The sequence below is a fragment of the Vipera berus genome (assembly GCF_964194415.1).
Source record: "Vipera berus genome assembly, chromosome: 4".
Lineage (NCBI taxonomy): Eukaryota > Metazoa > Chordata > Lepidosauria > Squamata > Viperidae > Vipera > Vipera berus.
Window position 1 is genome coordinate 50,770,540 of NC_138206.1, and position 23,095 is coordinate 50,793,634.

The following is a 23,095-nucleotide window of genomic DNA, read 5'->3' on the forward strand; positions in this document are numbered from 1 at the left end:
TACTGGGATATACAGTACTTTTAAATAAAAATGGTCTTAACTAGACTATGTTTGTAACTGTTACAATATCACAACCTTCCTTCACTGCAGACTTTCACTGGGGGATACATATCTCCTGTTAAGTTTCTAACCCCTCCCTCTACCACCCCCCATCTAATGAAGGTGCGAAGATCAGCCTTACCTGCCATCTGCATAATCTGCATCTGCACCTCCCCACCAAACGTCGGAATCATCTTCCTCAGCCTCAGCCGAATCAGCATTGTCACTCTCATCTGCTACTAGGCAGCAAACAAACTCCACACCCCGGAACTTGTCAATTCCACAGGGCAAGAGCATCCCATAGTCGTGCAGGTTCATTCCCTTTTCACTGCAGAACTAAAAAAGGAAGCCAAACAACATGTACAGTCACCAAAAACAGGCTTTTAAAAACTGGCACAGACTGGGTTGGTGAGTCAATTGGTGTCTTTAACACTAATTCAAACTCTACATAGCATGGTCCCCAACCCCCAGCCCAAAGGGCTAATTCCAGGACACGGCCTGTTTGGAATTGGGACGCGGAAGTGAAGGGCAAGTGCGTTCGTGCGAGGGTGCATTTGTAAAATGGCACATCGCGCGCCACCATCCCCTCTCCTCCCCACCACTGCCTCCACCCGTATGCCGATGCAGAAAGATTGGGGACTGCTGCTATATGGCCAGAGCTCTTTGTAATAGTCTTCACAAGGTGGTAATTCAACATGAGAAAGAGTGAAATATACCATTATCTGCATGCAATCTTACTGTAGCATGATGAATGAGCTCTATTCAGAAATAACGTTAAGCGGATTTATTTTCTTCTCTTTTCTTTTCTAAAGATTTGGATTTCCTCATGAGGAAATGTTCCCTACCTTAGCCTGGGAGAAACTAAGATCATATTTGTAAGGATTAACCGTGATTTATTAACATGCAAAACACATTATGTCCTGTAGAGGCTGCTGTAGCATTAAGCTTGCTTTATTACTTTAGTTAGCATATTAATAAAAGAGAATAGTGTCATTTTTTTGTAAGAGCAAAATGAACACAATATAGTAGTTTAACGCTTAAAACAATTCTTTGAGATAGAAACCCTAAGATACAAATCTATCGAGGCAGGTTTGCCTAACAAAAGGCAATGTATCACTTGTCTCTGTAAGGCTGAATCTTAGGATTGCCTTAGGGCTGAGCTACAGTAAAACATATGTTTATAAATCATGCTGCATTTAGGTATACTATATAGCTATATATTATATTATATTTCTAGTCATTATGGTATGTAAATGTTCTAAATACATTCTACATTTTATCTTTCTTTTCTTTTACTTTCCTGTAATTCTGACTATTGAGGAAAAAAAGACAATCAATCCTCTGCGTATTAATTGGCAGAGCTATTTTTAACTATGAACAAATGAAAGCAAGATTATCCTCCTGGAGCGTACAGGCAGTGCTCAAATTAAAACTGGTACTTAACGAATGTTCAAACTTACAATAGGCATAGAACTTCCTGGCCAACATAAAATGTGTGCCGTATACATATTTGCGGTCACATGATCACATTTCGGGTGCTTAGCAACCAGCTTGCCTTTACAACCAGTTGCAGCATCCTGTGATCATACGACTGTGATTTGAAACATTTTTTTTGCCTGTTTAGGAAATGGGTGCACACTTACAACCTCAAAGTTTGCTTAGTGACCACAGATTTGCCTAATGACTGCGGTGATCTGCTTAATGACCACAAAAACTGTCATAAAATTGGATCCCAATTGCCAAATCCAGTCCCAATTGTGATCATAATTGAAGACAACCTGGATCTGACTTAGGTATTTTCAGCATTTGATCTATTAGGAACATAAGAGATACATTCTTAAAATGTTCCCCAGAGCATTTATCTCAGAACCCTTTTAAACATTTATAACAAACTCAAAACAGGGCTTGAATAACATTTAAATATTCATGATTGTAACTGTCCAGTGGCAATCGAGAAAACATTGCTTTGCTATGATTAGTTCCAGATTAAATTACTAATTTGAAAATGAAAATAATTTACATTATGGAAAAATGTATTTGCCAAAAACATATCATAGTCTGAAAAGAATCACAAATAAATTCAGGTAAGGTCACAACACAAAGCTTACTGAAAACCTGAAAACATTACAGTTATGCAAATAGCAAAATGGCACTGATGATGCTACCTGGTTTGGGTAATGAAACGTCTGCAAGAAAACAAAGCAGGCTCAGGGAGGACGAAAGACCCCTTATTTCAGTCCTAAGCTACTAATAATTCTCCCTTTAAATAGCAAAATATGCAAAATCCTAAAAATAAAACTTATGATAACCCAGACTAGGAAGGTGTGGCAGATACGTTTGCCACCTTGAATTAGTTGTAAAAATAATAAAGGTGGGACATAGATAAATAAAATAAAATAAAATAAAATAAAATAAAATAAAATAAAATAAAATAAAATAAAATAAAATAAAATACAATACAATAAAATACAATACAATACAATACAATAAAATAAAATAAAATAATAAAATAAAATAATAATAAAATAAAATAAAATAATAAAATAAAATAATAAAATAAAATAAATAAAATAAAATATTAGCAAAGTGGCTTAAAAGTCAAAAGGTGACTAGGTAGACCTTGGTATACATTAGTAAAATCACAAATAACATAGAGGAAGGTGACCATGACCAGGTGGACCGTAGTAGTATACATTAGTAAAATCACAAACAATATAAAGGAAGCAAGAAAATTAAATAACTTGATGTCTTGAAAATTAAATAACTTGATGTCTTGAAAATTAAATAACTTGGAAGAAACAGCAAAGAAAGCCTGCGTAAGCATATGTACATGTATTATTTTACATAATATATACATTTTAGAACTCACTTCTAGTGGCTTCAATGAATTAAATTTTTCTCCTGCATGTTCACAGAAGACCTGGGAAGTAGCTAGACCTACGCACGACAGTCAGAACTACTGCTAATAGTATCTTTGGGGCATAAGCTTAAAGAACAAGGAAATCTCTTATCTTGTGAATGTTAATGCAAACTGAAGCAATCATGAGCTTTATAAACTTCATTAGATAAAATTAGATATCTAATATAAATTGGGTATAATCAAGTAAGATATAAAATATTTTGCATTTTTATTTTCTGAACAATACATTTAGCTTTACCCATATAATTGTGCACTGTTGTTTACAGGTGTCATGGTCAGCTGCAAGACAGAGGATTCTAACACCAAGGAGCCCACACTGGCTCTACCTGAATGACCTCAGCCTGAGTAAGCTTTGAGAACTCAATCGCCTGAGGCTCAGTCATCACCAGAAGCAACTGCACCTACAGTAAAGAGAATAAGGAACTCTGCCCACTCTCAGAGTGCAACAGAACAGAGCAAACCATTCAGTGCATCTCCTTGTACACCAGGGGCAATCCCAGTCTTGATTACATTTACTGACTTTCTCTCTATTCAAGAGCCACTCCTAGCCTAGCATTCCTAGTTGGAGACTAGGGTGATGTCAGTGATATGCAAACTGTCACCGTAAACCTAGACCAGCTGAAAGATCCTTAGAGCTTTGGGTCAGATCTGAGTATACTTCTTCTTGCTGCTTTGGTTTTTGGCCATGAAAACTTCTTTCAGGCAAGCTTCCGGCAAATTTAGGGATGTTATAAACCATACATGTGTTTGCACACAAGTCCGGCCTGTTGCCGTTTATAATTGTTCATTTAAACGAAAGCCTTGTACTCCAGGCAAACAAGCATTTAAACAACATTAGGCTACATTATTTTTTTGAAAAAAAAATCTGTGCTTTACATATTCACAGAATAAGAAAATACACATTTATGAATGAAACTGAAAACAAAAATAAGTGCTGTTGGAATGAAGCTAATAATATTTCTGCTTTAATGAAATGGCAATAATTTGTTCTAAACGCAGAACTGAAAACGTTGCTGAAATTTTTCCTGGCTCAATGTTCTACTTATTTTTAAACATAACAAAACAAATATTCAGTTTAAAGAGGGTTAAGAACTTCAACATACCTCCTTAGCAACTGTGTGCCAATGCAGGTGAGTCTCACACATATCCATCCTTTCCTGATGAAGGAATTTACACTTATCTGGCACTAGAAGGGCATCACTCACAAATTCTCCAACTGAAAGAAAAAATATTTGCACACTCCCATTTTATTATAAGCTTGAATAATGGATTTATAAGCAACCACATTTGGAAATCCCTAGGGAATAATGTTATTTTTAATGAATTAAACAGCTACCTCATATATGAATACCTGATATTGAAAACTAGACTTTATTAACCCACATTGGTTATGCTACTTCAGCAATAGCATCAGACAAAATCTGTTCATTTACAAACTTTTGAAGTCAAACTATTGGAAATACAAGGTGATATCTAATGAAATTTTCTAAAATACATTCAGTCCACTTATTTCTTCCTGTGAGGACATATGTAGCTATATACAAACTAAGATAAATTATCAGGGATTTTGAAAATCTAGTACGGAACTCAAGATCCTGTGAAGGACCCATTTTCTCAAACCTCTTTTATTACATGAAAGAGATCTTGGAAGGGGAGAAATATAAATGACTAGGTTTGTAATGCTGGTAATAAAAGAGATTTTGTTCAAAAGTCTGAGTTATCTGAAGAACTGAGTATTGGATTGATTAAAATGCTATTGGCTAAAACACACCCAGTTTGATCATGAAGTCTTTTAAAAAGATTCCTCTGAGGAACTGAAGATGAAAAATTTAAAGAATGTCAGATCAAGATTTGTGGGTTGTAAAACAAAAGAAAAGAAAGGAATATTCTGTATTGAACTGCTCAAAGATCAGAATATTTGTTCAAAAAGTTCATAACATTGCCTATAAATTAAAGTTTATAACAGGAAAACTGAACTTGAACGTTTATTACAATGAATAAAATATGACTTCAAGGATATGGTGGTAGGATGATTTTCATAATTAGAATATAGCAATATAGAGCCTTGGTGGAGCAGTGGGCTAATGCCTCCTTAAGTAACACCAGCTGCCTGCAATTAGTGCAGGTTCGCATCCCACCAGGCTCAAGGTTGACTCAGCCTTCCATCCTTCCGAGGTAGGTAAAATGAGGACCTAGATTGTTGGGGGCAATTAAGCTGACTTTGTAATAATGCCGCTTGGGGGTGTGTGTGAAAGCCCTAATAAGCAGGCATATACATAGAATGAAGGCTACTGCTAAGCTTGTAAGCTGCCCTGAGTCTTCGGAGAAGGGCGGGATATAAATGGAATTAAAATAAATAAATAAATAAATAAATGATAGAATTTGTTTAACAGAAAGGGAATAGGTATTGCAAGTCACATTTGCACAGAAATCCATATTGCATAGAAAAACTGCAGGTTTTTCAATGAAGAATGAAACTGATGACTGAATCCCAACATTTGTTGAGAAACACAGTCACGCATTGTCCTGCTGGAAAATTTCTAGTTTGTACTATCAACAACTTTATTATTTAGAAAGTGGGAGAAGGCACAAGAAAATTAGTCCTTCCTGCCTGGATGGTAACCAAAAACAAAAACTGATGAAGAGCCACTAGCAAGAGCAGAGAGGAATAGTGGCTATGTAATAGAATTTTAATTATTTATTTTAAGGAAAACTAATAGTAGTGTATCTTGGACTTCAAAAGCCTCAACTTTCACAATAGCAGGGAAGTGAATGGCAAGAAATTCTTTTAAAAAAGATACTGAAAGCACAATTGCAACCAACTCTGAAAAAAGAAAAATGTTCCATGTGGCTATACAAAGTATTTAGCAAAAATCTGAAAAAAGGAAACATAGGTTATCAGGGAAGTATGAAGTCAATTAAGTATAGAAATACAGAGATGATGTTTAAAAAGCTAAAGTTCAGAATGAAATGAAATTGGCATCTGGCACACTAAAACATTTTTTTTTAAAAAGGAAGCCAATGGAGGCAGTGGCAGCTAAGAGAAGGCAGAGAAGCCACCAAGATGATTGGGATGGGTACCATGGTGGGATACGTTGTGATAGAAGCAGTTCAAGGAAAGCAGGGAAGGTGCTGGAGGATGGGCAGGCAGAGGACAATGCCCCCTTGGATCATGAAGGGAGGATGGGGAGGGGATATTGAAAAGACTGTGAGAAGACAGGTTGCTAAGTAAGAGGAGAGAGAACTGTATTCACTAGCCTTACAGAAGCCCCATCAAATCACCTAGACAGTTCTGTTTTGGCCAGACCCTAGAACAAACAAAGTTCCAGGTTTTGTATCTGCCAAATCACTGTTATTCAGAATGTTTCAGCAGAACTTCCAATGTGTGGCCTGTTTGAAGCAGTAGACAATTCTTCATTCCATGTCATTTCAAGGTACAAGATATGGAATGGAAGTTACAATAAATTTACAGTTGACTATGCAGTCAACTAGTAAAGTGGAACTAAATAGCCATCTTTTGTCGATGATTTATTTTTGGAGTCCTGAATTCAGCAGTGGAATAAAACACTTGATAACTAAGGTGGCCACTTTCAACTCTGTGATTCTATAAAAAATATACCTTTGATTATGCAGCAAAACTTCTTTTGAACTTATTCCCCATACTTTCCCCAAATACATCCTGGAGTCCCCAAACCACTGTGCATAGTGAAACAAATTTGTGGATAGTAGGTAAAGAAAACGAAGCAGGAAAGGGCATATAGGAAAGTCCTAGTGAGCAAACTGAAGTTTCTACATATAACACTGAATGAAGTACCCAGTATTTTCTGGAAGGTTAAATTTTCCAGTAAATATGACAGTTGCAATGAAGAACATTTAACTGAAGCCATAGCAAAACAAATTTGAATAACGTGAGCATAGAGAAGGCAAAGAAATAAGAAATCAAGTAAATCCTCATGACATTCCAGATGAAACCTTCATAATCTGTTTTGTTCCTCATGCCAATACAGGCAGGCATCTTCATCATAATCCTAATAGTAAAGTTGGAAGGGACCTTGGAGGTCATCTAGTCCAACCCCCTGCTCAGGCAGGAAACCCTATATCATTTCAGACAAATGGTTGTCCAGTCTCTTCTTAAATACTTCCAGTGTTGGAGCATTCACAGCTTCTGGAGGCAGATTGTTCCACTGGTTAATTGTTCTAACTGTCAGGAAGTTTCTCCTTAGTTCTAGGTTACTTCTCTCCTTGATTAGTTTCCATCCATTGCTTTTTGTCCTGCCTTCAGGCGATTTGGAGAATAGCTAGACTCCCTCTTCTTTGTGGCAGCCCCTGAGATATTGGAACATTGCTATCATGTCACCCCTCACCCTTCTCTTCATTAAACTACACATACCCAATTCCAGCAGCCATTCCTTTTATGTTTTAGCCTCCAGTCCCCCAATCATCTTTGTTGCTATTCTCTGTACTCTTTCCAGTCTCAACGTCTTTTTTACATCGTGGTGACCAAAACTGGATGTAGTATTCCAAGTGTGGCCCTACCAAGGCATTGTAAAGTGGTATTAATACTTTATGTGATCTTGATTCTATCCCTCTGTTAATGCAGCCTAGCACTGTGTTCGCTTTTTTGGCAGCTGAAGTGATTGTCCACTAGGACTCTGAGATCTCTCTCACAGTTACTACTATTGAGCAAGGTACCACCTATACCAGGGGTCAGCAACCTGAAACAGTGAAAGAGCCACTCGGAACCAGTTCCCTCACAAAAGCAAAAACTGGGAGCCACAAAAAATCTGTGCACATGCACATAAATGCGCGCATGTGCAGAACAGGGTTTGACTGAAGAGTGGAGCCAAGGCGAGATATGCACCTACCCTGCATATTTGAATTGATTGGTTGAACTTTTTTAGTCCCACTTTTTTTTTTTTGGACTGCACATGGCAGAGGACTGGGAGCCACAGGAGACGGCTGAAGGAGCCGCTGGTTGCAGACCTGTGACCTATACTATACCTGTACATTTGGTTTTTCTTGCCTAAATGTAGAACCTTACTTTTTTCACCATTGAATTTCATTTTGTTAGATAGCGCCCAGAGTTCAAGTCTGTCCAGATCCCCCTGTATCTTAAGCCTGTCTTCTGGAGTGTTGGCTATTCCTGCCAGCTTGGTGTCATTTGCAAATTTGATGAGTTCCCCATCTATCCCCTTGTCCAAATTGTCCAAATTGTTGATGAAGATGTTGATGAAGATGTTGAAGAGCACTGGGTCAGAACAGAGCTCTGGGGCACAATTTCCTCCATGCAGATGCGGTTCCATTGAGGAACACATGCTGAGTACGGCTGGTCAGCCAGCTATGAATCCATCTGGTGGTGATGCTGTCTAACCCACATTTTTCTAGGTTGTGATCTACTTTATCAAATGCCTTACTGAAGTCCAAGTAAATTATATCCACAGCATTCCTCTGATTCACTAATTTTGTTACTTGGTCAAAGAATGCAATAAGATTTGTCTGGCATGATCTGTTTTTGACAAACCCATGTTAGCTTTTAGTAATGACTTTGTTTGCCTCTAGGTGCTCGCTGATTCGTTGTTTGATTATCTTTTCCAAGATCTTCCCAGCTATTGAGGTCAGGCTGATAGGTCTGTAGTTTCCTGGATCCATTTTTTCCCCTTTTTTGAAGATGGGAACTACATCAGCTCTTTTCCAGTCCTCTGGTGGTTCCCCAGTGCTCCAGGACCTTTGAAAAATATAGTTCAGTGGTTCTGAGATCACGTCTGCCAGTTCCTTGAGAACCTTGGGGTGTAATCCATCTGGTCCTGGTGATTTGAACTCTTCTAGGCTGGACAGGTGCTCATTTACCATTTTCTTGCCTATCTTAACTTGTGTTTCTATTCTGTTTTTTATGGCACTATTTTTGATAGGTTGGTCTGTTTTTCCCCTTTGTGTAAAGACAGATGCAAAAAACGCGTTAAAGAGTTCTGCTTTCTCCCTGTTGCTTGTCACCTTCTTGCCACTTTCACACACAAATGGATCAATCATTTCCTTCACTTTTTTCTTGTTTTTTACATGTTGAAAGAAGCTTTTTTTGTTATTTTTGACTTTGGTCGCAAGCCTAGTTCATTTTGAGCCTTAGCTTTCCTCACTTCGTCTTTGCAGGCTCGGGCTATTTGCTGATATTCTATCTTATTTATGTGCCCCTCTTTCCACTTTCTATACTTGTCCTTTTTAATCTTTCAATTCAAATCTTATATAAGATTTGAGAAATAATTTTCAAACAAATAAAAAAATACTGGGTTGGATCCAAATTTTTGTTTCAGGAACACAAGGTCTTCAATTAATTTAAGGAGACAGCACTTTATGGAGCAGATCTTTCCACTAGTAGGCTTTCTTCTGTCAAGGGAATGAATGTTTTTTTGGGGGGGAAACAGATCTCTAAAGAAGACTACAAACCCTTTCCTTTGTGATATACATAGTGCAGTACTTCAAACAGGAAAAGCTTAAGGTTCCCAGCTCTGTATTGTGTAAAAAGATGGCCCAAAGAGATACATTTTCTCAATTAGAATAAAATAGCAATGCTAATGTATTACATGGGAATATCCGTTTCACTTATGGTTGCTTGATAAGCAAATGAGTTATTGCCTCCAGCTGTTAACATACTTTGGCACTCACAATTCATCTTAATTAAGAAATGATGACTAATGAAAAATGTATGTAAAATAATACAAAGAAATAAAATAATTCTGTATTATTCACAGGCAGCAGTAACATGATGAATTCAAGTTCATACTTCTAAAGTTGTTGATACAATTGTAAAAATTGTGAAAATCGGTAATAGGCTTTCTTATTTCAATTCTGTGACCTTCCACTTAAATCAAACTTGTCTGAAACTTAATTGTAAAATAAGCCCAGCATTATACAACTATAGCACTGCCCTCTTTAGAGGAAGAGGAAGAACTTCCTGAGTTGGAAGTGCACAAGAAGCAAAATAGGAGAACTGAAACTGGAAAGATGGGAAGCAAAGAGCTACATCCTAAAAAAAAGAGCAGCAAAAGTCAAGACTTCCAAAGGATGGACAATAGGCACTAAGGATTCAAACCAGAGGCTGATACAAAAGAAATAAACCAGAGGCTGATATAAAGAAATATGCATAGACACCCATATGGATTCCTATATTCTGTAACTGCTTACAGTATCTTCCGTATAAATATGACTTCAGTAAAGCTTTTATCTAAATATGCTAAACCCAAAGGTAAAATGAAACCTAAACATTTTGTATTTAAAAAGTGAAATGGTGACTACGAAATAAATCCATTATTAAGTTAAGAGAACAGAAGGGGAAAAAAGCAACTATAGGGGGAAAAAACTAGTATAAACTAAGCTGGTTACAGGATATGAGGAAATAAAGTATTTAAAAAACAGTGACTCAAGCCTCGCTTATTTGAAATCTGATACAGAACATGGAGTTTTTCTGATTCCCAAGCTGTGTTATATCTTTGGATAGTCTAGACCACACATGTCAAACACAAGGCCTGCGAGTCAAATCCGGCCCGCCATATGGTTAGATTTGGCCCACAGAGTCACCCTGGAAACAGGTGCCTCGGCCCAGGCCAACCGGGCACTGATCTACAACACAGTCAGCCTTAGATCCGCAGCACTGCCCTGGAACCAGCAAGGAACCACTCCCACTCCGCCCTCTGGGAGCATGCACAGGAAGCGGCGAACACGGGGGGGCATCCACGGGGACTGCATTCTGACCGTTTCCCTTCCTTTTTTTAATAAGAGTTTTATTGATTTTTTACAATAACAACCTTAGTACCTGGTGTTACAGCATGTTGTCTTGGTTCATGATTTTTTTACAATCAATAATAGTTTATCAGTCAATAATAATTATTTTTTATATTTCCATAATTAGTATATCAATTGATAATATATTTCCTTGATCCTCTCTTCTCCCAATAGTATTCTTATCTTATCAAAAATACCATATTACTTATATCTCTTATCCCACTTATTCTAAAGCCCCTTTATAGCCAAAGTTTTTTATTTAGCCATATTCGAACAAGTGTTTGCTCATATAATATTTCATCTGGTAGGGTGAGTCAAGTCTCTTAAGCCCGTCTCTAATCTTCTTCCTTTGCCAAATTATTTTCCAAATTATTTTCAACTTGTCAAACAGTTCTTGTATTTTTGTAGTTGTTGTTAGCCGTAGAGGATACATAATACGTAAGATGTATGCTTTTTGTCTCACAAACAGTGATTCTCCTAGCAGTGTTCATTTTGTTAAGTCTTCTTTCTTCTCAGGTTTATTTTGAAGTTCTAATGCATAAGTATCTTTTCCATATTTATTGTTGTATCCAAATCTTGCAAGATTTTTCTTTTTTTATTAAGCTATAATTCCCTTCATTTGTGACTTCACCAATTATTTTTTTCTAGTTGACATTCTATTATCTGATTTGTTTGTTCATTCTTTACCATCATTCTTTGAATGTTTTTGATTGTAAATTTAAATGAGAAGTGTATTCATTTATATTATCAAAGTTATGTTTAATCTCCTCGTGGTTTATAGCTATTGTGATTTGTGTCTGTTGTAATATTGCATAAATTTATTCTTGGAAAGTATTTGTCTTATTTGAAATGTTGCTTCTAGAGGTCTTTGATCTTTCTTGATGAATCCTTCAAGAGTAGATATTAAGTGTGGCTTTCTGTCATTTTTTGATGAATATGTCATATCCATGTTGGCTCCCCCTTTCCAGTAATCTGTCACAAGTGCCACAGTCTCTGTAATTAGCCTTGTCAAGCTGGCCAGAACTCAAAATCCAAACAGTCCAATTTTGTATAGTTCTTGTCTTTATATACATTTTTTATAATCCACTGTAATTTTCAATTGTCATGGTTTCAGTAAAGTCAATGTTTTATAACAATTCTTTCTTTCAGGAGTCAATTGACAACCAGTCAGAACATTTAGCCACCTTAAATCCTCCCTGTAACTTTCCCTCTCAAAAAGTAGTCATAGATCATAAATTTAGATCACAATCAAAGTATTTTGTTTTTCTTCAAACACTTTCCAATCTTATAGCTGGCCCAATATGCAATCTCTTCTTTGTTCCCTGGCAACTATCTTCTTAAAGGTTATTAGAGTTCATGGGAACAGATTTTTCTTTGTTTCTGGGCATTGTCTTTAATGTGCTATATTCTAATTGTTCACTAGATGTCAGCAAATATTTGTTTTCCAGATCTTTCAGACAAGAAGTTCTTATTGTTTTTCTCTTTTTTTAATTTCCTCAACATCCTTTAGAATATAATCTTAGCAGTTTGTTTTAGTTTCTAAGTTTGATCAGGTTGTAGTATTTTAAATTTAATTTCAATATGTTTCTTTCCTCCTTAAAGATTAATTCACCGCTTCCGTCTATGGGGGAATGGGAATGTAGTCCCTTCACTTTCAGAGATTTTTTGCTTTGGGGATCTTTCCTAGGGACTTAGTTGCAAAATAAGAGAGAGAAGCTAAAATACTTTCACCAATTCCAAGCACGCTGTTCACCATTGTTCTGGTTAGTGCTCTTGGACTTCAGCTGCAGGTAGCTTGGGCTAGATACTGATCTCACGCTAGCCTTTCTCCTGTCAGGTTCGGAGGGCTTCCCCTGGATCAAATGAAGCAACTGCCGTCGCTTCATGATCAATGGGGCACTCCTCCTTCACGGTCACCTCTTCAGGGCAATTTCGGATCCATCTAGGGTCCCCCTGGCAGGACGAAACTAGCCGTGGGGAGTGGAGGTCCGCTCTCATGCGGCCATGCGCTACAGGTGCAAAACGAAGTTGCCTGAGTGTTTCCCTTCCACCCAGGACAGCCCTCGCTGGCTCCAGACAGTGCCATGGATCTAAGGCTGACTGCATTCCACACCAAGTAGTAGATCAGCACTAGCGCCTCCATGCATGTGTGCATGGGGGTGGGTGGGAATCTGACCTCTTGCAGCCCCACGCTGTGATATTGGGGAGGAAAAGAACGGGAGAGATAAGAGAAGCTGTGATGGGAGCTTCTTGCAGCCTTCCATGGGGCTCGGAGTGGGAGCTGAGGGGGGCAAGGCACAATGCGATCAGTGGCACATTGAGAAAAAGAAACAAGTACTCCAAAAAACCAGCTTAGTTTCCAGCCTGCCATCGCAGAAGGTATCTGTTGAGGGCGTGAGGCTGCAAGAGGTGAGACACACAAACACACACACAACAGGAGGGAGGGAGGTAAAGAGGAAGGAAGGAGAGGCAACTTGGTTGGAGATGCTCCATTTCAAAGGAGAAAGCAATTTTATGTTCTGTTTTGTCACAGACAGAACTTTGTTGGCAATTGAAGTTAATATTCTTGAACTGTGAGCTCTTAGGAAAGTATCCCTTCCTTGTATGTTGCAAGCAGGGGAAAAGAGGACAAAGCAGAGTGGGGAAAGTATTTTCCTTTGATATATTTCCAGTCTGAATTAGACCAAGGCAGGGTCTCTACAGGAGAGCCTTTTAAGGGTTATGTATTAATAGGAAAGCAACTAACCTACCTCTGCTCATAAAAGCTAAAGCTTTTGCACATTTAAAAAAGGAGTTTTGATCAACTATCATAGCCACCATTTTGATAGCTTTGCTCTACTGTTGTCTGTGGACGCCCCCACTAAATGCAAGCATGGGATAAACTGAGCCTGGTTTGTTCCCAGTCTTTTAAGTGGCCACAGACTACTAGCAAAAATGGCATTTGAATTAGTGGTTGCAGAATGAATCTGCACTGAGTACAAATTTGAGTGACTGGGATAATATATATTGAGTATTTTGATATGCAAAGACTATGAGAATAAAATTGCAAAAATAAATATGAGTTGTTTGACAGTGTTTTGGGTGGCATATTATTTAGTAAATATTTATTTAGGTTAGGGGTTAGGTTGAGAGGAAAGAAACTTAGAAGGGTCATAATTGATACAGTTGATGAAACCCTTGTTTTGTTTTGTTTTTTTACTGCCTGGAACAAGATGAAACAAATCCTGTCACTTTAAGTCAGTTAAGTGAAAAAGGAAATTTCTAAAATAGCACCAATTGTTATACTGACTGTAACAGTAAGCTCTATTTTGCACATCAAGTTAATTGAGTATAATAGAGTTGACAATTTAAGTGACCAGTGAAGCTTTACTAACGGCTTTGGAAATCTCACACAAAAAAGCTATTCTTTTTCCTTAATATATAAATAAAAATAATATATAATACTATTTTGAATCAGTAAGAAAATGGGTTGAATTAATTCATATTAGCTCAAAGTTTTCTGTTTATTTACCGTATTTTTCGGACCATAAGACGCACTTTTTTCCCCAAAAGTGGGGGGGAAAACGAGGGTGCGTCTTATGGTCCGAAGGTGATCCGTATGGCCAGCCCCAACCTCCGCAAGTGGAAAGCAAGGGAGATTGCCAGGAGCACGAATCGGCACGTGCTGAGAAACGCCGATCTCACACTCCTGCACTCTCCCTCGCTCGGTTTCAGCTTCCCTTGCTACAAGAGAAAGCAGGCTGAAACGGAGTGAGGGAGATTGCCAGGAATGCAAATTGGCTGATCTCGCGCTGCTGCAATCTGCCTCGTTTCAGCCTGCTTTCTCTTGTAGCAAGGGAAGCTGAAACCGAGCGAGGGAGTTTGCAGGAGTGCGAGATCGGCCGATTCGCATTTCTGGCAATCTCCCTCACTCTGTTTCAGCTTGCTTTCTGCAAGAGAAAGCCGGGCTGCAGGGCCGCCTCCGCGGGTACTGCTCTAATGCAGAGAGGGAAGGACAAAGAGGAAGGGAAGGGAAGGGAAGGGAAGGGAAGGGAAGGAAGGAAGGAAGGAAGGAAGGAAGGAAGGAAGGAAGGAAGGAAGGAAGGACAATGGGAGAGGGAGGGAGAGAAAGAGAGAGAGAGAGAGGGAGAGAGAGAGAAGGAGAAAGAATTTTTTTTCTTGTTTTCCTGCTCTAAAAACTGGGTGCGTCTTATGGTCCGGTGCGTCTTATGGTCCGAAAAATACAGTATATATAAAGTATAGCAAGTGATTTTTTTCCTATTTAGGCTTTAAAAAAAACATTGCTTAATTTCCTTAAAATGTCATAATACAGGTAGTCCTCGACTTGCAACAGTTCATTTAGTGACCCAAGTTATAACTGCACTGAAAAAAGTGACTTATGACTATTGCAGCATCCTAATGGCCACTTGATCAAAATTCAGGTACTTTGCAACTGGCTGATATTTATGACGGTTGCAGCATCCAGGGTCACGTGATCATCTTTTGCAACTTCTGACAAGCAAAGTCAATGGGGAAGCCTGGTTCACTTAACATCTGTGTTACTAATTTCACTTAACAAATGTGGCAAGAAAAGTCGTAAAATGGAGCAAAACTCACTTAATAAATTTCTCACTTAGCAACATAAATTTTGGGCTGAGTTGTGGTCATCCTATTAAGTGTACATACTTAATAGGAAAAGAATACATGATATTAGGATACAGACATTTTTAGAATAAAATTAATTTTAAGTGTAACTATACATATTTATGTAGATAATATAAACATACATAAATTATGTATAGTTACATTCACAGACTATCTTGCCGAAATTTATAATTATACTTACCCAAGCACCTATAGGGAACAACAATATAAGGGTGACTCCTACATTGCTTCCTTCCCTGCTTGCACCAGTTCTCAATTGTTACTGGTTGATTAGCTTCAACAACATTTGTGATTTGCAGTTCAGGATAAACCTATTATTGAAAACATAAAATAGTGAAATAGAGATATCAAATACTACTGTGGATGCATATGACATTCATAACATGACTGGAGAGCTCCATAAAATATATATAATGAGCAGAAACCTATCTGAAATTTTGATTGTGCAGGCCAATTTTTATATATAAACATTAGAAATCAGGCTTGTAGTTAATGAAATTATCATTAGCTGTTTTTCTGCCATTGATCATGTATTAAAAATGACTAGAGGGAATAATCATAAAATATACATTCAGAAATTGCAAATGGCACCCTACTGTATAATGAAAACAGAATATCTGATTCTAATCTACTGTTCTCAAATTTCATTGTGCTTGAAGATCTAGCATCCCAATTCTTGACACAAATGAATTATAAAAGAGCTTGAAAATATGCATAAATTATTCTACGGTTTTTTAACCTAACTCCAATAACTGTTATTAAGTTGAAAAGTCCTGAACTGCTTTGTTTCCAGATAGATGAAAACACTCTTTCTTAAATATAGAAAGAGTGTTTTCATCTATCCTGGAACAAAGCAGTTCAGGACTTTTCAACTTAATACCAGCCATTGGAGTTATGGTGAAAAAAACCCGTAGAATAATTTATGCACATTTTCAAGTTCTTTTATAATTCATTTGTGTCAAGAATTGGGATGCTAGATCTTCAAGCACAATGAAGTTTGAGAACAGTAGATTAGAATCAGATATTCTATTTTCCTTATACAGCATATTTTTTCCTCTTAAAATCTTTAATTTTTAAACAAAATCTGTGAAATTCAGTCATCAAATACTAAAGGTTAATTTGTATTAAAGCACAACAATCTCTCAGGCTGGCAAAAGTAAATAAGCATCTATTTAAATGACTGTCTTGCATTGTTTGTAAAATTCTGGATTTGTAAAATTCTCTTAAAATTTGTATTATAATATGATATAGAAAGTTAAATAAGATCTACTGAGGAATATTGCTCTTCCAATCTTGTTTCTGATGTTTAAATTAGTCTTCATGTGTAAATTAGCCTTCCTGTGTAATCTTACCATTTACATGGTTTCTACATCCTAGTATTGTACATTAGATTAGATAAATGTTCATTTTTTAATTTAACTTGCTGAATAGAAAGAAAGCAAATGACTGCCATTTTACAGTATCTGCATTGTGCTTCCTAAGAATTTTAAGTGATTTGTGGGTAGGGAGAAATAGGGAAAGTGGAGAGAGAAAAATGTATCATCAATGAGATTGTTTTTTGGGGTACATGCTCAAGAGTAAATGCTTTCAAACATTATAATTCAAATTATAGCACACAACACATCAGGTAAATGCCTTCAACTGTAGCAAGCAATTGTCACCCGGCAGCCATATATTATAGCTTTGATAGGTAATGCAAAGTATTCAATGGAACAAGCAAAAATAAAATTGTTGGCAGACATCCACATGGCAAGTACCACCATTTTGCAACATGTTCTCCATATTAATTTGACCAAAGCTTCTATTATCCCTAGATGTCCTGATCAATAGTTACTGCAATGTGTGAAAATAGAGACTAGAGTCCAATGCCTTAAAAGAACCAATTTGGAGAAGTCTGCTCTATAAAATAATAGCAAAAAGGCTTTTATAATTCATTACAGGAGAAATAATTTTGCTAGGGACCCTAAAGCAACTGTTAAAATCTACTCTAAAATCAGAGAGTTGCATTTGATTTTAGTCAGAGTAAAATGATCCACAGTGACAGTGTGATCCTTAATAGTTGTGGCATATTTTAAATAAATAAAATCTTTCCCCCTCCCCCAACATTTATTAGCTTTGCATTTTTCCACAAGAGACCAGACAGCACCTGGAATATTGCCAATCTGAATACAAATCCCTGCAGAATGCTTATCCCAGTGCTTCCAGCATTTACTTTTCATATTACCATGAATCAGAAACCTTGCATGATGCAAGGTAAGTGAAACACATGATCTCATGGTGGCAGTTTTCTTTGAATGCTATTCAATTAATAATTAAATCAATAAAGAGAGGCTGTCAGAGTACTGAAATATATACTGTACAATGAAACAAACAGGAAACTATTTCACCGCACATCTGCTGTGGAAATAAAACTTTATACACTAGCTTCATTCAAATTGGATGGAATGAAGGCAGGAGTACAACAAACAAAATTATTGTGTCTCATCAACCACCTTACTATTGACCTATTTATCTATTTATTTATTTTTATTTATTTTATTTTATTAAGTTTATATTTAATATTTATAGAACTTATTATTTATTTACAAGTAATTGGCTAGGAATGTAGGCAGTGTAACAAAAAATAATGAACCATCATTACAACAGCATACAGTATAATTATATAGCACATTCAATGTTGCTTTAATGAACTTGTTCATCTTGATTATTTGGAATAGGTGTTAACTACATACAACTACTCTTTCTCCTTATAATGCAAGATATTTTAAAAATAATTATATTGAAATATATCCTGTACTGACTTAAATATTTTAGCAAGTGTTGCTTAAGTTACCCGACACATCAGTTCATGTTGTTTTGCTGGAGATTCAGTCACCCATGTATTCACCATAGAAATTCAAATAAATGGAGTGAGTTTCCTCATTAATTGATGAAATCTTGCTAAGTCACAGTATGATTTATAAGGGTTTTGATTACAGAGCCCTAAAGGCTTATAAATAGTGACTGACTGATTATGTGCCATAAGTCAGTGTTGATTCTTAATTATCCCCCGCCTGGTTCTTCAAGTCTTCCAAAAGTGAACCCACTGCCATTGTAATTAAACCCATCCACTTTGCTCTTGGTCATTCTCTTCATCTCCTTCCTTTCAAATTTTCCCAAATTTGTAAACTTTTCAAAAAAGCTACAATTTTGTTTTCTTGCTAAGCTTTGGCATTCTCAGAGTCTTGTCTAACACCAAAGGTCAAAAAGCATCAATTCTCTTTCTATTCTACTTCTTCAAAGTCCACGTTATCAATGCAAAAACACTACATGACATTTCTGTGGCATTTATTTATTTATTTATTTATTTATTTATTTATTTATTTATTTATTTATTCTTATATACCACCCTTCTCCCGAGGGACTCGGGGCGGTGTACAGAGTAAGGTAGGTATACAGATTTTACAATAGTGAAAAACAATAGTAAAAACAACTGAGACCCCAAGAGCTATCAGGCCAGGCCGGACTGCTGGAACAGGTAAGTTTTTAAATCGCGCCGGAAGGTGCGGAGGTCGGGGGCCATCCGGATTTCGGTAGGCAAGCAGTTCCAGAGGGCTAATGCACCCTCTGAGAATGCCCTCCCCCTGGGGGCCACCAGCCGACATTCCTTGAGCGGTGGCACCCTGAGGAGGCCCTCTCTGTGGGAGCGCACAGGACGGAGGGGTGTTGACGTTGGCAGAAGGTGTTCCCGTAGGTAGTCCGGACCCATGCCATTTAGGGCTTTGTATGTCATTGTTAGCACCTTGAATTTCACTCGGAAGGCAACCGGAAGCCAGTGCAGCTCACGGAGGAGAGGTGTGATATGGGAGTATCGGGAGGCCCCCAAAAGTGTCCGTGCAGCTGCACTTTGCACCAGTTGAAGCTTCCGAGTGGCTCTCAAGGGCAGCCCCATGTAGAGAGCATTACAGTAGTCTAGGCGAGAGGTCACAAGTGCATGGGTGACTGTACGTAAGGCATCCAGGTCCAGATAAGGTCGTAGTTGGCGCACTAGTCGAACCCGGGAGAAGGCCCCCTTGGTCACAGCTCCTATGTGATCTTCCAGGGATAGCTGCGAGTCTAGGAGGACACCCAGGTTGCGGGCCCTATCAACAGGGGGTAATAACTCATCCCCGATGTTAAGGGATGGAATGATCTGAGTATCCTGGCTTGCCGGTACGTACAGCCATTCAGTCTTGTCCGGGTTGAGTTGAAGCCTGTTCCTCCCCATCCTAGTCTGCAAGGTATTTCTTGACTGCTGGTTCTCTTGCAGTTGATAAGTTAATCCTAAAAGGCAGAAGCTATCAGCCATTTCAGCATTTTCACTGTCAGTGCTATGGCTGCTTGAGGCACCTGTTCATTAATTCAACCTTATTAATATTAGTTTCCTTTTTTCACTGTGCTCCTTGACTCTCATTACTAGAGCATCCGGATCATTTGTATTTTCAGTTATCAGAACAATGTCATCAGCATAATGCACGTCATTGATGTTTCTGCCTCCAGTTTTAAAATTGTGTTCATTTTTTTGCAATCCAGCTCTTCAATATATATTCAGCATATAAGCTGAATAAATAAGAAGAGAATACATAACCTTGTATCATTCCTTGTAGAGGTGTGCTTAGAAAAGGGAAATGTTCTGGTATTCCTATTTTCTTAAAGATATTATATAACTTGACATGGTCAACATAACTAAAGGGCTTTGTATAAACAATTACGAACATAATTACTTTTGTTATTCTTTGGCTTTCTCAATTTTACAGCATGAATCAGCAATAATATATTTTGCTACATCTTTTATAAAACCAGCTTGAACATCAGGCATATCCTTATCCATACAAAACTCTAATCCGCACTGAAGTGTCATTTTGCTGGCATGTGCATTTATGAATATTATACAACAGCTTGCACACATTGTAATGTTAGGGTCTCACAAAGCTTTGTATTTCATACAAGACTGATGAAAATCAATGAAGTGGCTGATTTGATGAAGTACAGAAGCTCAGATGCAAATCTCTAAGTGGAGTGCTATGTCAAAGAAGTATTTCATCAAAGCATAACTAAGACAACATATTCCTATGAAGCACTGAAAGTGCTTGCAAAGTCGATTATGTGAACTCAGTCAATTATGGCTTGTTAAATAAGCTATAAACTGTGTCTTAGCAAGGTGCCTGGGGATGTTTGGTGGCTACAGGATGCTCCATCCATCTTTTAAACTCTGTTTTTAATTTCTTTTTTATTTTATCTTTTCACCTTTGTCTCTTTTTATATAGATTGTATAGTTTTTAGTTGTAAACCACCTACAGTCAGTCACTGCAATAGTGAGATGATTGGTATATAAATTTTATTAATTAATAAAATGTAAGAGCTAGGTCAATTTTCCAGCAACTTATTTATGTTATACATAAATAATTTTATGCTAATTTAGTCTATGAGCCTTATAAGCAGAAAGATCGATACAAATATTTTAAAATTAAAATTAAAAATAATTTTATTTTAATATAATTTTGAATATAATTTTCAAACTTACATATCCCGTAATCACTCAAAGTGGTTTACAATAATATAATGCAGTTTTCTCATAACATGTCATAACACGTCGATAGCAATTCAAAGTAGTAGTGCCAATGATGATCACATCAGCTCCATCCAGCTATAATATTTTCAGTCTCCCTCCTCCCCTCTACCTGTATATTCTTGCTTTGCATATTTTTAATTGTTCTTGTTCATTTTCTCTGTTTAAATCCTCACCAACACACTAATAGTTTCATATTGATCACTCACTTTTGTATTCAATCCATATTCATTCACTATCCATTCACCATATGGATAATGAATTCATATTCATTCAGTTGTTTCACTGCACACTTAAATAATCAATTCTTATTATATTTGTCTTATTTTTAATGTTTCACCTTATATCTGATTCATACTTACATTTAACAAAGATGCTTACACACAACCATTTTGATTTCTTTTAAGTGCAACAGATCCTGCAAATACTAATTTTTTCTTAGCATTTGCACATCTTAGCCACCTTTAATCAACATTTTTCAAAATACAAAATACAAAAATTATTCTAGCAGATCTAATCTTTAATGCATAATTTGATCTCATTCAATTTTCTTCTTCATATCCATCAAGTTTGTTCTTTGATACATTAATTCTGTGATAGATAGTGGGAGCCCCCAATCTCCTGTAGTGGACTGGCACCGGTTCACGACATGCCAGAAACTGGTCCACACAAACAAGCAAAGCCCACATGAAACCACGCCTCCTCCCTGGTCCACGGAAAAACCTCTCTCCATAAAACCGGTCCTTGGTGCCTAAAAGGTTGGGGGCCGCTGATATATACAACTAATTGCATTATATAAACAAATATATTTGTTTTATACTAGTCATATACTAGTCTTCCTACCTTCCCCAACCAACCTTCAACCATATTAGTATAACATTAATGATTCAAACCTATCTCTTTTCTCATGCACTTCTTGTAAACCAGTCAATGCACAATAGACTTTATTTTTTGTTACATTACACTTTGCAAATGATGCTTATAGTCACCTTTTGTGCTGTTTAATTAGACTGCTGCCACATGCCTTGCAAGGCATAGTTACCTCACCAATCCTTCTTTTGTTTTTTCAGTCGTTCTTAGTTATTTTTTAATTTGTACAGAGAAACAACATTCTTCTGATTGTCATGCACAGATTCAGTCTTCACAAAGTTAAAAAACATTTGTGCATGCATATACCGTGGTTTATTCAAAAATAAGACCTACCCCGGAAATAAGACTTAGCTTAATTTTGGGGGTTGGGCCTAATATAAGCCCTACCCCCCAAAATTAGCCCTACTTGAGAGACTGCACAGCTGGCCACGCATTCCATCACACCGTCTGCTTGCTAGACATGAGGTGGGGCAGGGGGAGGCTAGGGGAGCTTCCCCACGCACCCTGGTTTGCAGCTAGGCCTACCATGCCCCCACATCTGTCACATTTTGCCTGTTTGGTAGTGACTTCTCCCACTTTCTCCTTCTCCTTTGAACAGCCCTTCGCTCCCACTGCTGCTTTTTCAGTCCTGGATCTCAGTTTTTATGGAGTCTGTGCAGAGGGTCTTTAGAAACGAAGCCCCGCAGTGATCAGGTATGTGGTGGGAACCATTCCCTTCGCTTTTGGACCGGCTCCAAAATTGGCTGGAAGGAGCGACCCCAGGGCTCAAATCTGGCTTTGCAGCAAGCAAGGGGATTGGAGGCACATGAATGCACGCTAGTCTGGCATCTCAAAAAAAGGGGGGGTTTCCCCCCACTGCCAGATTTTCGCTGCTATACTGTATAACTTTCTTTAAAGTTTACTTGATACAGAATGCGGATCCTTCCCGTTCTGCATCAATTAAACGCTAAAGAAAGTTTAACAGTATGGCAGTGAAAATCTGGCAGTGGGGGGGAACCACGGTATCACGTACGGGGAATCTGTACCACCCACCTCCCCCCATGCCCCTGTCTGCATGCTCAGCCTGCTACCGTAAACGTCACTTCTAGATCAATTTAGCAAAGTGAAGGCATGGGGAGGGAGGCAGGTGGTGCAGATTCCGCATATATGAGATCGGGCTTTGTTTCCCACTGCTGGGGAGGGAGGGAGGGAGGGAGGGAGGGAGGGAGGGAGGGAGGGAGGAAGGAAGGAAGGAAGGAAGGAAGGAAGGAAGGAAGGAAGGA

The 23,095-nt window shown here is 37.7% G+C and overlaps 1 protein-coding gene across 2 annotated transcripts in view; it reads right to left on the bottom strand.

Annotated features, from left to right (window-relative positions):
• The window catches only part of APP (amyloid beta precursor protein), a 114,437-nt gene that overhangs the window by 50,995 nt on the left and 40,347 nt on the right, over window positions 1–23,095 (bottom strand). For both annotated transcript variants that reach the window (XM_081327414.1, XM_081327413.1), the window contains exons 3-5: window positions 15,558–15,687; window positions 4,063–4,175; window positions 182–375 (exon numbers count right to left, since the gene is read on the bottom strand). In XM_081327414.1, the coding sequence (XP_081183540.1) occupies window positions 182–375; window positions 4,063–4,175; window positions 15,558–15,687 (437 nt within the window). The remainder of the gene's footprint in view (window positions 1–181; window positions 376–4,062; window positions 4,176–15,557; window positions 15,688–23,095) is intronic.